A 12,285-nucleotide genomic window follows, 5' to 3' on the forward strand; every position below is an offset into this window, starting at 1 on the left:
TCATATTTAGAGCAGACCCATTGAAATTAATGGGACCCTAGTGCTAATTTGACCAACGTGATATCAGTTCATCTGCTCTAAATATGACCAAGTCGGGATTCAAACTAGCCTATATAATAAAACATGACAATCCTAAGTATGTTGTATTTCTGTTTTGATAGGGAGAGGAAAGAATAGCAAGTGGTCTGGATGAGAATTTTAATGTAATATTCATCTTTTACACTTTCCCTGCTCACCACTCATTTTCTATAACCTTCATCTTCACAAGCTGGAAGGTACCAATTTTGATAATGGTATATGCAGAGAGATTTTTGAGGAGGAACATAGTAAATCATTTCATGGACTGTCGCTGAACATGCTTCAATCACAAGACATAGCTGAAAAAGAAGGGATGCATAAAATACTGCCTGAAGAGGTCAATACATAAATATAGTTGTTACAGGTCGGAAAATGATAGAAAGGTCTTTTTAAAAAAATCATTCTAATTTTGCTCAAATCGTGTAGAACAAAGGATGCTCTGTAAAGAACTAAGATTGCAAATAATAACATTGTATTGTACTTTCACAGTTAAATTTATGACCAAGCCAGAGACACTGATAAGAAAGGTACAATAAATTTAGAGCACAGCGTTTAAAAGCATCTCTCAAGCATCCTTGATTCTTCCGGCAATATTCCAGATATCATGCATATCTGTCTATGTATATATCTACCAAGTGAAAGCAATGCCAGCAGCAGAATTATACTTGTGGAATTATCCACAGATGTAACTGGAGGCTCCAAAAGTGGATATCTTCCTCACCCCCAGGAGAACTCTTCTCCACTGTGAACTGCTCTAAGGATTATGAATGTGTTCTAAGCAACAAGAGATTTCAAATATATATCATATATCATGTAATTTGCTGTGTGTAGTTAGAATATTGTTCTTTGGTTATTTCCTAACCTCAAATCATGGGAAAGCAACTTGTAAAACTTTGCCCATTTCTTCCTCACATCCAAGGACATACAATTGTGGTACTTTTATTCCTGCATTGGTATAAAACTAATATTCCCCCACGGCATTCTCCACATATATCAATATCATGAAGTGTAGTGGCTGAATTGTTCTACAGGGAAAAATATGTGGGGGCAGTTTGCACAAGAAAACCCAATTTTCTGCACAGAAAAGATGGGTTTTGCACAAAACCCTCATTTCCCCCTGCAAAATAATTCCACTGTAACACTTCCAGAAATCAAATAACAGAACAAAACCAGGTAAAATTCTTGCTAATCTTTTGTTCTTCTTGATAGATGTTTTTGATTGTCAGGAAACCCATTTTTGCTTTTATCTGTGAATCAATATGTATGGACATTTTTTGCATCCCTAAACTATACAAGTAGAAACAAAGCGTTATAGAGTTAGAAGGGACTCCTATTGGTCATATCTCTCTGTTTGGCTCTAAATATTTAGTCATATACAGTTTTCTTGTACATAAAATCTGATGCTGCTGCAAGATGTTATGTTAGGGAAACTATTTCTCCCTTGAAGTACATGATAAAATATCCACTACTATCAATTGGATGGCGATAGCATGCTTAATTTCCATGATCTAAGATAACAATAATAATTAGAAACATAATATGTTATAGCAGACTTTGTTTATTTGTATGGTTTATGATGCTGGAAAAAAAATCTAAACATTATACATAAACATATTTGTGTTTCAGGCTCTCCAAATCAACGTCGCCAAAAGCAAAATTAATGCTTTTTATAGCGTGTTCTTCATTTGAAGATCCATGAACAGCATTGCGCAGAATATCTTTTGCAAACTGAGCACGCAATGAATTAGGATGAGTTTCTTTTGCCGTCTCTGGATCTGTTGGTCCCATTAATTTTCGCCATTCCTCTACAGCATTTTCTTTGGTGAGAATCATTACCATGGATGGACCACTGGAAAACCAAGACATACAGTGACTGAAGAAATGCAAACAATCTTACTTGGTAGCTTTGAGAACTATATCATTTGTGTTGAAGATGTTCTTAAGTGTAACATTCTGAAGGAATCTGTTTGGGTGTGCTACCCAAGCTAATGGCATGCTGCAAGACATCAAAGTTATTTACAACAAACTCCTTGGTAGACAAACTACCCTTAGTGCACAAGTGAGTAATTGTCTTAGCACCACTCCTTTCTTGTTTTGCAGTATCCTCCATTTACCTGTTCTCCATGTGTAGAGCAAACTGTTATTTGCATGTGTGAAAGATTGCTTTACAAAGTGGGTGAGTAACAACCACCACATATACCATGCCTGCGCAGCTGGAGTTTAAGCACTGTAAAGTTACCTGGTATAATGAAAGTACTGCAAGGGGCTTGGGGCTGGATAATGAATGCAAGAAGTTGTCTGTGTCTGCATGAAGGATGAAATGCTATTTTCTAAGAATTTTTAAACACCAACACTTGCAATGTTTACCTCACTAGAAAGTTGTGAGGTAAGAAAAACAGAGAGAGCTGTTTTTCTTAAACCATTATATTCTGAAAGACCTAGAAGCAGAGCATGGTAATCTGTCCCAGGAATACAGCCTAAAATTCAGGTTTTAGCCCTTTGGTTAGTATCGCAAATCATACATTTCCTGTTACTCCCACATAATATGTATATCAGGGTAGGGCAACAGCCAGGCAGTTGGTCTAACTGGTTTAAATTACCGGCCTCTTGGGGCCATTTTGCTATATTTTGGTTCTCTCATATGTTATTTTAGCCCCAGGAAACGTTATTTCTTTTTTCGACAGGCACTCTCTCTTTTCTGTTTTGCTATCACACCTTCACTTTTTGTTTATTGCTGCTGCTGCTTCTTCTTCATCTTCTTCAGAATGGGTTTTAAAATAATGAGTAAGCGCCTGAACAGACAGGCCAAAATAAAGCGGCTTCAGGTCACTTTGGAGGTATACTGTTTAAATGACACACGCATCTTAAGAAGCCAGAAGCTGTGCCGAAGCTGCGGCCCAGTCCTTAGGACTAGAGTGTAGCTTTGGTGCAGCTTCCGGCCTCTTAGGACACATGCATAATTTAAACAGCACATTTCCAAAGTGGCCCAAAGCAGCTCTATTTTGGCCTGTCTTTTGGGGCCCTAAGTAAAGTGCCCACATCCAAGCAGAGTTAGCAGCATCACATCCCTGAGGAGTATTCTATTTTGGAACAAGTAGGCTGGCCTTAAATACTGAATTGACCATAATGTTATTTATGCTAAGGGCTGGAAAGATCCAAGTGCATCAGGGATGGACTGTAGGTAACAACTGGAGTGAGATAGGAGCTGAGAAAAGGAAGTTAGAGCTGAAGAGCAATCAAAATTGGAAGCGAAACCAGGAGTGAGGACCAAAGAGCAAGGGCTGAAACAAAAGGATTCTTGAACCAGTCTATCCAGCCACATGTCAACTTGACTTTTACCCATCCTGAGTGATCTGGGGATGGTAAATGCTCCATTATGTTAGTGAACTGTGCCTGTTGCTTTGAGAGAGGCAGTAATGTGTCCTCTCCTAGAAAGGACTTCCTTGGATCTAGTCGTATGTGAAAACAATTTCACCATCACAAATATCCCTTTATGCAAGGTGCTTGAATAGGTAGTTGTGAGATAACTTCAGGTATTCTTGGAGGAAACAATTTATCTGGACCCTTTTTAGTCTGCTTTCATACTGAAGTTTTGTACAGTCTTCATCATCCTAAAGAGGGGATGGGCTGCTACCCTAATGATTTTCCTTATCTGTCACCAGCTTTTGATATCATTGACTATGGTTTCCTATTTGATTAGCTATGTAGAATGGACAGGTACTGTGTTATAGTGGTTCTGTTGTTGTTGTTGTTGTTGTTGTCGGGTGCCTTCAAGTCGTTTCCGACTTATGGAGTCCCTAAGATGATCCTTGGCATGTTTGTTCAGAGGGGGTTTGCTACTGCCACGAGGCTGGGAGACTGTGACTTGCCCAAGGTGGGTTTCCATGGTTGAGTTGGGCTTTGAATCCTGCTCTTTAGAGTCATAGTCCAATGCTCTAACCACTACTGGCTCTTTGAGTGTGGTTCTACTCACACCTAAAGATAAAGTTTCAGAGAGTGGCATTGGGGTACCTCTGTTCAGTCCCATAGATAATAATCTATGGGGTGCCACAGGATTCCATTCTATCACTATGCTTTTCAATATCTGTTTAAAGCCACTGGGTGAGGTCATCATAGGTTTTGGAGCTGAGTGCCATCACTGCTTGTCATTGTAAGGTGAGGCTGTGAATATGCTCTGCATATGTGTGGATGCTATAAAGGACAGAAAGAAAACCCAAAAACAATGTGCAGCTGAATCCCAATGAAATAGTGGCTCTCTGTGTTGATGGTTCCCAGGTTTGGGGACTGGGCAACCAATCTTCCCTGGATGGGGTAGCATCTTGCCCTAAAAGAAAAGATTTTTAGCTTGGGAATTCTCTAGGATCCACCTTTATCCTAGAGAACACCCAAACTATAAATCCTCTCTTTATCCTTTATCTCTGGATAACTAAGTAGACTCTACCTACAAAGTTGGGTCACCTTGGGTGAGTCACACACTCTCAGCCTAAAAAAACCCCTGTGATAGGATTGTGGTAAGGTTGTCATAAGTCAGAAACAACTTGAAGGCACACAACAACAAACAAAAAATATGAGGGTGATCTTTCATTGTTAGATTCAGTGGACATCTAAAGCAGAAGTTTGGAAATCATGTGCTAAAAGTAACACTTGTTTAGTTTACTCCACTCATTACTTCTTTAACAAAAAGTAATGATAAGAAATTGTTTCACTTTGAATATTGCAATTACAACAATGTCAGTGTTAAGTTTGTTACTTAATAAGCAATACATACATATTTGGGGAGATCTGGTGTTGCTGGGGTCATTTTTAGTTTGTTTTGTTTTGCTTTGTTTTTTTCAGTTTTCTTTTTCATTTTAAAGTCCTGAATTTTATGCCACATAATAACATATGCTGAAGAAAATGAACTGAATTTGGTACTCGTGTGCATATATTCTCTGTCTAGACAGCATCCCATGAGCTTCCTATGGGTTGCTCACTGTAGGAATAGAATACTGGGCTGGATAGGTCTTTAGTATCCTGTGGCATGGCTATTCTTATCTTCTTAATCCGCCACTCCTTCCAAAAAGCAAAAACTTTCTAAGAGCATTAAGATAGTAGCAGACACTTCTGGTCTACTTGTAGAGTTCAGAGTTACAATGGATGCTCTTATAACATACTGCACGTAAAAAACAAAACAAAACACCAGACACTTACTTTGACATATATTCCACAAGCTGATCGAAATATGGTTGTCCTTCTTGAGATTTATAAAACTGTGCTGCCATCTCAGGTGTTATCTGCGATTCTTTCATTTCAGAGATGATAAATCCAGCATCTTTTACTTTACTTATTATTTCATCTAGGAAAGAAAAGTAGAAGTAAGTTAACATTCTTTTAAAAGTATGTATAATTAAGAACTTCAAAAGATCTTAAACTGGCAAATGCAAAAAATGCCATTTCATATCATACACCTGCCTGCTAATACCAGCACTGATTGGGCTGCATTTTTGCTTTGTGTCAAATGAAAGGTCCATCTGGACACTGGTTTAGTGTGCCACAGTATTTATTTCATATTGCCTTGCCCAGGGACGTAGCTAGGATTTTAGGAAGGGGGGGGGGGGCAGACTAAATGTCACCATTATAATGGGGCTTGGGTGTGGCGGTGCAGCAGCACGCACCATTCATTTTTCTAACGGAAGAGGGGGGTCCGGACCCCAAGAACCCCCCCTGGCTACGTCCCTGCCTTGCCACAGGCATATTCTAAATTATAATAATATACTCCAATCATAATATCACATGGTCTTTTAATTAAAGGTCATGTATTTGAAAATGAAGCATTGTCCATACATCCTCTGGACTTGTTGTCCACCCTTTTCTCTATACGTTCAGGCACAGAAGGCACCCATATTTTGTAAGAGGATAACAGGCACTCCCCACAGGCTATAGCCTCTAGCTACAGCTCCTGGAAAGTAAATGCTTTGCATTAAGGTCAGATGGTTGAATCTTCAATGGGTTCGCTCTCATGAACACTTTGGATGTGGCCTGACCACCAGAACAGCTGGGTCAGCATGCACATCAGCATCAAGAGCAGAGCTAGCAATCCTGCTCCCTGCTTGTACATTCATACATGCATAAAGAGAGTTGTGTGCACGGTTCTCATGACATTTACCTTTGTGTTCCTCAAGAGCAGTGGGTTTAATGACAGCGAAAGTGTTTTCCACTGGGAAAAAGAATTCTAATTCCTTTGCTGCTTGATCAGGAGTTGAGCTTCCATGCAACTGGTTGATCGGCGCATTGTCAATTGCAAACTCAGCGCGTAAACTAAGGACAAAGAAATCAGAAAATTGGATATATGGCATGGATGTTTCATGTCCACAAGTTACAATGTCATATCCTTCTTCAGTGGATGGACTAATTTAAATACATCTACACAAATATAGTTCATATCTCCATGCACTGTGAAGAAATGTTTGTGTCTGTGTGTATGCTTCCCATTATTTTCTAGTCTCCCATCCTTTGCCAGCTTGAGTACACTGGCACTTTAGATATTTGTGGTGCATTTGTTTGCAGTACCAGTAGAAGTAATAAAATATAGTGTTTAAATTTTGTTAGGTGATAATAAAAAGCAGAGATAACAATGCAGCCTTGGGTGACCCAATCTTTTTCTCCTAAGGCAAGGTTCAAGGGAGTATGACTCATGAGTAGAGAAGGATTTTAGATTTTGCTTGGGTTAAATCTGAAAGAAACATTATAGGTTCTGCCTATCTTTTGGAACTCAAAACAAATTTAGGTATTTCAAGAAGATTTGCAAAACTTTTACAAGATCCAACTAAAATTTCACAACTATGCACTGAAAGTTATAATCTGATGCCTGAACACTACCAGTGGTTATATGATTTCTATTGCAAGTCAGAGTTTAACTGCAGATCTTGTGGCTCCACCATTTCCCCAAATTTTTAGATTTCTGTGCTTCAAGCCACCCTCTACTTTTAAAAAATCACATAGCCCAGTGAATAGATCTGAAGAACTCAAAAGACTGCACACTCTTACACAATTTTAGTTGGTCTCCACAAATATACTACAGTGGGACCTTGTTATCTGCTGGGGTTTGGTTCCAAGATCCCCCATGTATAACAAAATCTGTGTATGCTCAAGTCCCATTAAATATAATGACATAGCAAAATGGTGTCCCTTATAAAAAATGGAAAATCAAGGTTTGATATTTGAAATTTATACGTTTTTTGAACATTTTCAAACCATGGATGCTTGAATCCATGTATAAAAAATACGTGTATAAGAAGGGCCAACTGTATTCACATGTGGATTTTGGAATCTCTTTTCTTTTCATGGACCAGCAGGGATACCCTTCTATAGCAATGATTTTGGCTGTGGGAGAATGAGGGAGTGCACACGTCCCTAAATTACTACTGATTTCACCTTAGATGTTGTACATCAGCACAAAAGGGGACAAAAGAGGAACTCTAAAAGAGAATACATAAAATGTGCATATGGTAATTTACAAACTTAAAAATAATTACTACAACTTAATAGAACTGCTGACAGAGCATAGATGTCCACCAGCATATATGTACATTGGTAGTTGGAAGATGGAGGCTTCTTCCTGGGATGTGTAGGGATAGCTGGAGGTTCCAGAGTGCAACTTTGCCTCCTTTATGCCCACATATGGGCGATTATGGCACACCATGCCATTGCATAGATTCTCCTGCACAACAAGGGAAGAAGAAGAGGCTGTGCCCCTAAAGATGGTTCTTTCTCAGGAACCCAAGGGCTACTGGGCAGCACCTGGGCACATCACACCAACAATTAGTGGCTGGAAAGGAGGTGGACATATAACCATAGGCCTCCAGCTGTCCTTGTATACATGGAACAAAGACACTGCATAAGAAGATAGCCATACCTCATTGTGCAATGCCTGGGATTTACTGGACACCTCCTTAAGCAATGCCTAACAAACAAATTTTACACCAGTTTACGCCACCAACAGGAATATCCCTTAGTCCACTGTCCAAGGGCAAACTGTTGATGGGCAATGCCAAGACTTTCCTTTCCTTCTGGTCTTTATCTTTAAACTGGACAATCCTTTAAATACAGGATGACATAATCTGGAGAATTGTCATCAAACAGGCCTTCAAGCATGGTCATTCTATTTTTTCTTAAACTGTACTCACTGTGAGTTTGGAGAGTCCAGCTCAGATAGAACATTTGTTGGCATGTTTTTTGCCCATAGTTATTAAGTTGCTCTGATTTAATGGAAGCCTGGTTAACCTTCACTATAAACAATGCCTGGTGAAGATATATCCCTTAGCTGTGGTTAAGAGGTAAATTCATGAGAGGGAAGAATTTACAAAAGGGATCTCATGTCATGTTATTATTCTAACTGTGCGTTTTAAGTCATTCTATTTGTATTTAAAGTAATCTAAGAAACTTCAGCGTGAAAAGTTATCTAGTAGTTAAGCCCTCTCATGGGACTTTGGAAAGCCATAATCTTCCTGATGGGGCCTCTAAGGGCCATGCATCATCATCATCATCATCATCATCATCATCATCATCATCATCATCATCTTTATTTACCAGCAGCTGATCTAAGCTCCCAGGGTCTAGATGCAATTTCATCATTTCTAGATGTTCCTGAGGCTATTTGGAAAAAAGGCCTTTACAAGGCTTAAAACAGTCAGGGCAAGGGTGTAGGTGCGGAACAGATACACACACACACACACACACATTTTAAAAAATCCCTCATTGATTTATTTTAGCTTAAAAATTGGAGCACAGGACAAGGGAAGCTGCATGCTGCCAGCAGGCCACACTTTCCCCATTCCTTCTCTTTCACATGTGCTTATTTTCAACAGCCTCATTTTAAGGATGTATAATAGCATGCCCATTTGTGTTGTATGCAGGCCTTGCAAGTAAACAAGGTTCATTTGTAAACTCTTTAATAAATGCAAGGTGCTAAAAAAGTACCAAGTACTGTCCAGATGATGGCACTATTGTTGCATCAGTTACACACACCATGGCTTATGTGCTTAGAGTGCAAATACAGCTTCATTTATCAAGATACCATAGATTATTTTGTGTGTGTTGTATGTAGTGTGCCTTCAAGTTGTTTCTGACTTATGATGACTGTAAGGTTTTTGGGTTTTTCTAATACTGTACACTTATTTCAACAAAGTACCTCATTGGGCATTGCTCCTTTGCTTCCTCGACTTTCTTTGGTCCCAGTAAGCTTCTCCATTTTTGTATTGCATTGTCTTGTACCAAAGCAAGTGCAAGAGTAGGCCCACTGTGGAAACAAACACATCAGTTTTTTAAAATAATTGTTATAGCACTAATAATATATTTTCCCTGTAATATGGCTATTTTAATATAAATGTAGTGTAATTTGCATAGATTTTGTTCATTCCATAACAATTCTAAGCATATTAATCATTCAAAAAAGTGAATTCAGGATTTTCAAGTGAAGATATAATTAAGTGACTTGAGGCCCTGAGTGGAAAACCATGAACGTCCTTTTAAAGAAAGGCTTGTATACCCCTTGCTGCTCAAACACCAGGAGCCCTGGTGGCACAGTGGTTAAATGCCTATGCTGCAGCCATTCACTCAAAACCACAAGGTTGCGAGTTCAAGACCAGCAAAAGGGCCCATGCTCGACTCTGGCTTGCATCCTTCCGAGGTCGCTAAAATGAGTACCCAGACTGTTGGGGGCAAATTAGCTTACTTGCTAATTAGCTTACTTGCTGTTCACCGCTATGATCTTTGGAATAGCGGGTATATACATAAACAAATTATTATTATTATTATTATTATTATTATTATTTTAAAATATTTAATTAAACCACAACATAGTTTGTGGCACATCCATAACATTTCTAGCATTTCCCCCCCAAATTTGCAAATCTTGTTTATTCGTAAAAGAAAAAAAAGACAAAGCTGAGCCTAGATTTATTAATTTACAAGACTCATTCATAGAACTTTGTCCAAAATGGAACAGACCCTAATGAGATTTAGACATGATCTCAAGTTAGTCCAGCTAATGCAATGTCACTACAAGACACATTAATTTATTCACATCAAGAAAAAGGAGGATAGGACGTCCCATCTTTGGAATTATACTTTGAGTCATCCCAAATAGTTAAATTATTAAATTTTGAATATGAAAGGGGGGAAAGGTGGGTTACAATAGAAAGATATGTTAATAACATGGATTACACATCTATATTTCAAATGAAACCAGTAAGAAGATTACAGACCTGAAGAAGGGCCCTTTTCTATTAATATAACATGTACGGAACAAATGGTTTAAAAGTATAAAAATGGAACATTTAAAATGCTACCCATTAGAATATCTAAACAAAGGAGGAAATCAAGAGTTAGGAACAATAATAAAAGTCATAAAAGATAAAGGATATAGAATCATAGGGAACTTATTTGATGAAAGAGGGAAACCAATTAGGATGGAAAAATTAAGTGAACGATTTGGCAAGAAATATTGGCTTCAGTTAATGTCAATAAATAGAACTTTACAAGAAATAAAAGGAACAGGTGACAGTACATCACAGTTTGAGGATATATTGAAAAGAAGGCTTAGGGGAGAAAAAGAGTTAATAGGAAAGGTTTACAAGGACCCAAACAGACAGGCCAAAATAAAGCTGCTTCGGGTCACTTTGGAGGTATGCTGTTTCAATGATGCATGCATTCTAAGAGGCCAGAAGCCATGCCAAAGTCACACTCCAGTCCTAAGGACTAGAGTGCAGCTTTGGCGCAACTTCTGGACTCTTAATATGCATGTGTCATTTAAACAGCATACCTCCAAAGTGACCCAAGAGCTTTATTTTGGCCTGTCTGTTTGGGCCCCAAGTTACTTTTGGAGAAGCTATTTGGTATAAAGGAAGGACTGGTAGGTATATGGGAGAAAGATCCAAAGATAAACACTGAAGATTTAATATTTTGGCTCTCTCAGACAACTAAAATTAAAAATATAAAGGTAAGAGAACAACATTAAAGTTAATTAGCAAATGGTATAGAACCCCACATCAGATAGCAATGATAAATAAACACCTTTCTCCAAATTGCTGGCATGGATGTGGTCAAAAATGAACATACTTCCATATGTGGTGGGACTGTACCTATATGCAAAATTTTTGGTTATATGTTCTACAGGAGATAAATAGAATGATGGCGAGAAAGAATTAATTTGATAAGGAGAATTGTTTAACTCTGAATTTGAGAAAATTCAGACTGAATAAAGCTGAAGATTACATAATAAAATTTTTGTTAAGGGTTGCACAAGCTGCAATTGCAATGGGTTGGAAAAATAAACAATGTTGGGGGGGGGGGTTGTCACATTATATTGCAGAATTTGAATATCTAAGGGAAAGAAAAGGAAAATATAATGGTAAATAAACAAAATGGTCCGGTGGAGAAAATGGGGTAGTTGGGTTGAGAAAGTTAAAGTTGAAAAGGGGTACAACGAAGTTAGAGAAATTATTAATAAGATATTCCACATTATGGGTACTGAGTACTAATTTACTTGGTCATAGCCATCAGAGGGGGAGGAGGGAGGAAAGGGAGGTGCAAAAATATGTACTCTAATAATGATAATATTTTATAAAGTTTTATCGTACATGTTGTATTATGAACCATAAAATGTATAAATAAATATCCTTTTTAAAAAATGCTACTACAAGACTTTTAAAATTTAATCAGTGATGTCAGCCCACAGTTAAGATTTGGTAACATAGAACTCCCATGACTCCAGAGGATAAACAATGGAAAATATATAGTGTGCAATTATATGATTCACTGATCAATATGGAAGCCCAGAAGAGATGCCTATTGGGAGCTCAACTCTGAAAAACTCTTATGGATGTGTGTGCTTATCCCTGACATACAGATGGTGGGTACATCTTTGCGTGTGCATTCTTGTTAATGATATATATTTCTGATCAATATTTTATTCCTATTCTTGGAGCAAATGTCAAAACTACTGATGTACTGTGTAACATAAATTACCTGGTCATTTCTTCAAGAAGAACTGGGAAATAGTCTTCATTTTCATGTTCTTTGTAAAACTCACGTGCTTGCTCTTCTGTTAAGACTATTTCCCTTTCCATTGCTATTTCAAAGCCATCTTCCGCAATCCTTTTCAGAATAGAGTCTGCATGTAAAAATTTAGAAAATGGAACCACTGTTTAACCCACTGCACTCCATTCT

At 38.1% G+C, this 12,285-nt stretch overlaps 1 protein-coding gene across 1 annotated transcript in view; it reads right to left on the reverse strand.

Annotated features, from left to right (window-relative positions):
* Nucleotides 1-1,677: 1,677 nt before the first annotated feature.
* The window catches only part of NME8 (NME/NM23 family member 8), a 31,538-nt gene continuing 20,930 nt past the window's right edge, over nucleotides 1,678-12,285 (reverse strand). Inside the window, exons 12-16 of the mRNA XM_089531274.1 lie at nucleotides 12,085-12,229; nucleotides 9,248-9,355; nucleotides 6,224-6,375; nucleotides 5,269-5,413; nucleotides 1,678-1,927 (exon numbers count right to left, since the gene is read on the reverse strand). Coding sequence (XP_089387400.1) covers nucleotides 1,678-1,927; nucleotides 5,269-5,413; nucleotides 6,224-6,375; nucleotides 9,248-9,355; nucleotides 12,085-12,229 — 800 coding nt within the window. The remainder of the gene's footprint in view (nucleotides 1,928-5,268; nucleotides 5,414-6,223; nucleotides 6,376-9,247; nucleotides 9,356-12,084; nucleotides 12,230-12,285) is intronic.

The sequence above is a fragment of the Sceloporus occidentalis genome, unplaced genomic scaffold (genome assembly GCF_023333645.1).
Source record: "Sceloporus occidentalis isolate IW3139 unplaced genomic scaffold, rSceOcc1.0.p SCAF_7, whole genome shotgun sequence".
In the NCBI taxonomy this organism is placed as follows: domain Eukaryota; kingdom Metazoa; phylum Chordata; class Lepidosauria; order Squamata; family Phrynosomatidae; genus Sceloporus; species Sceloporus occidentalis.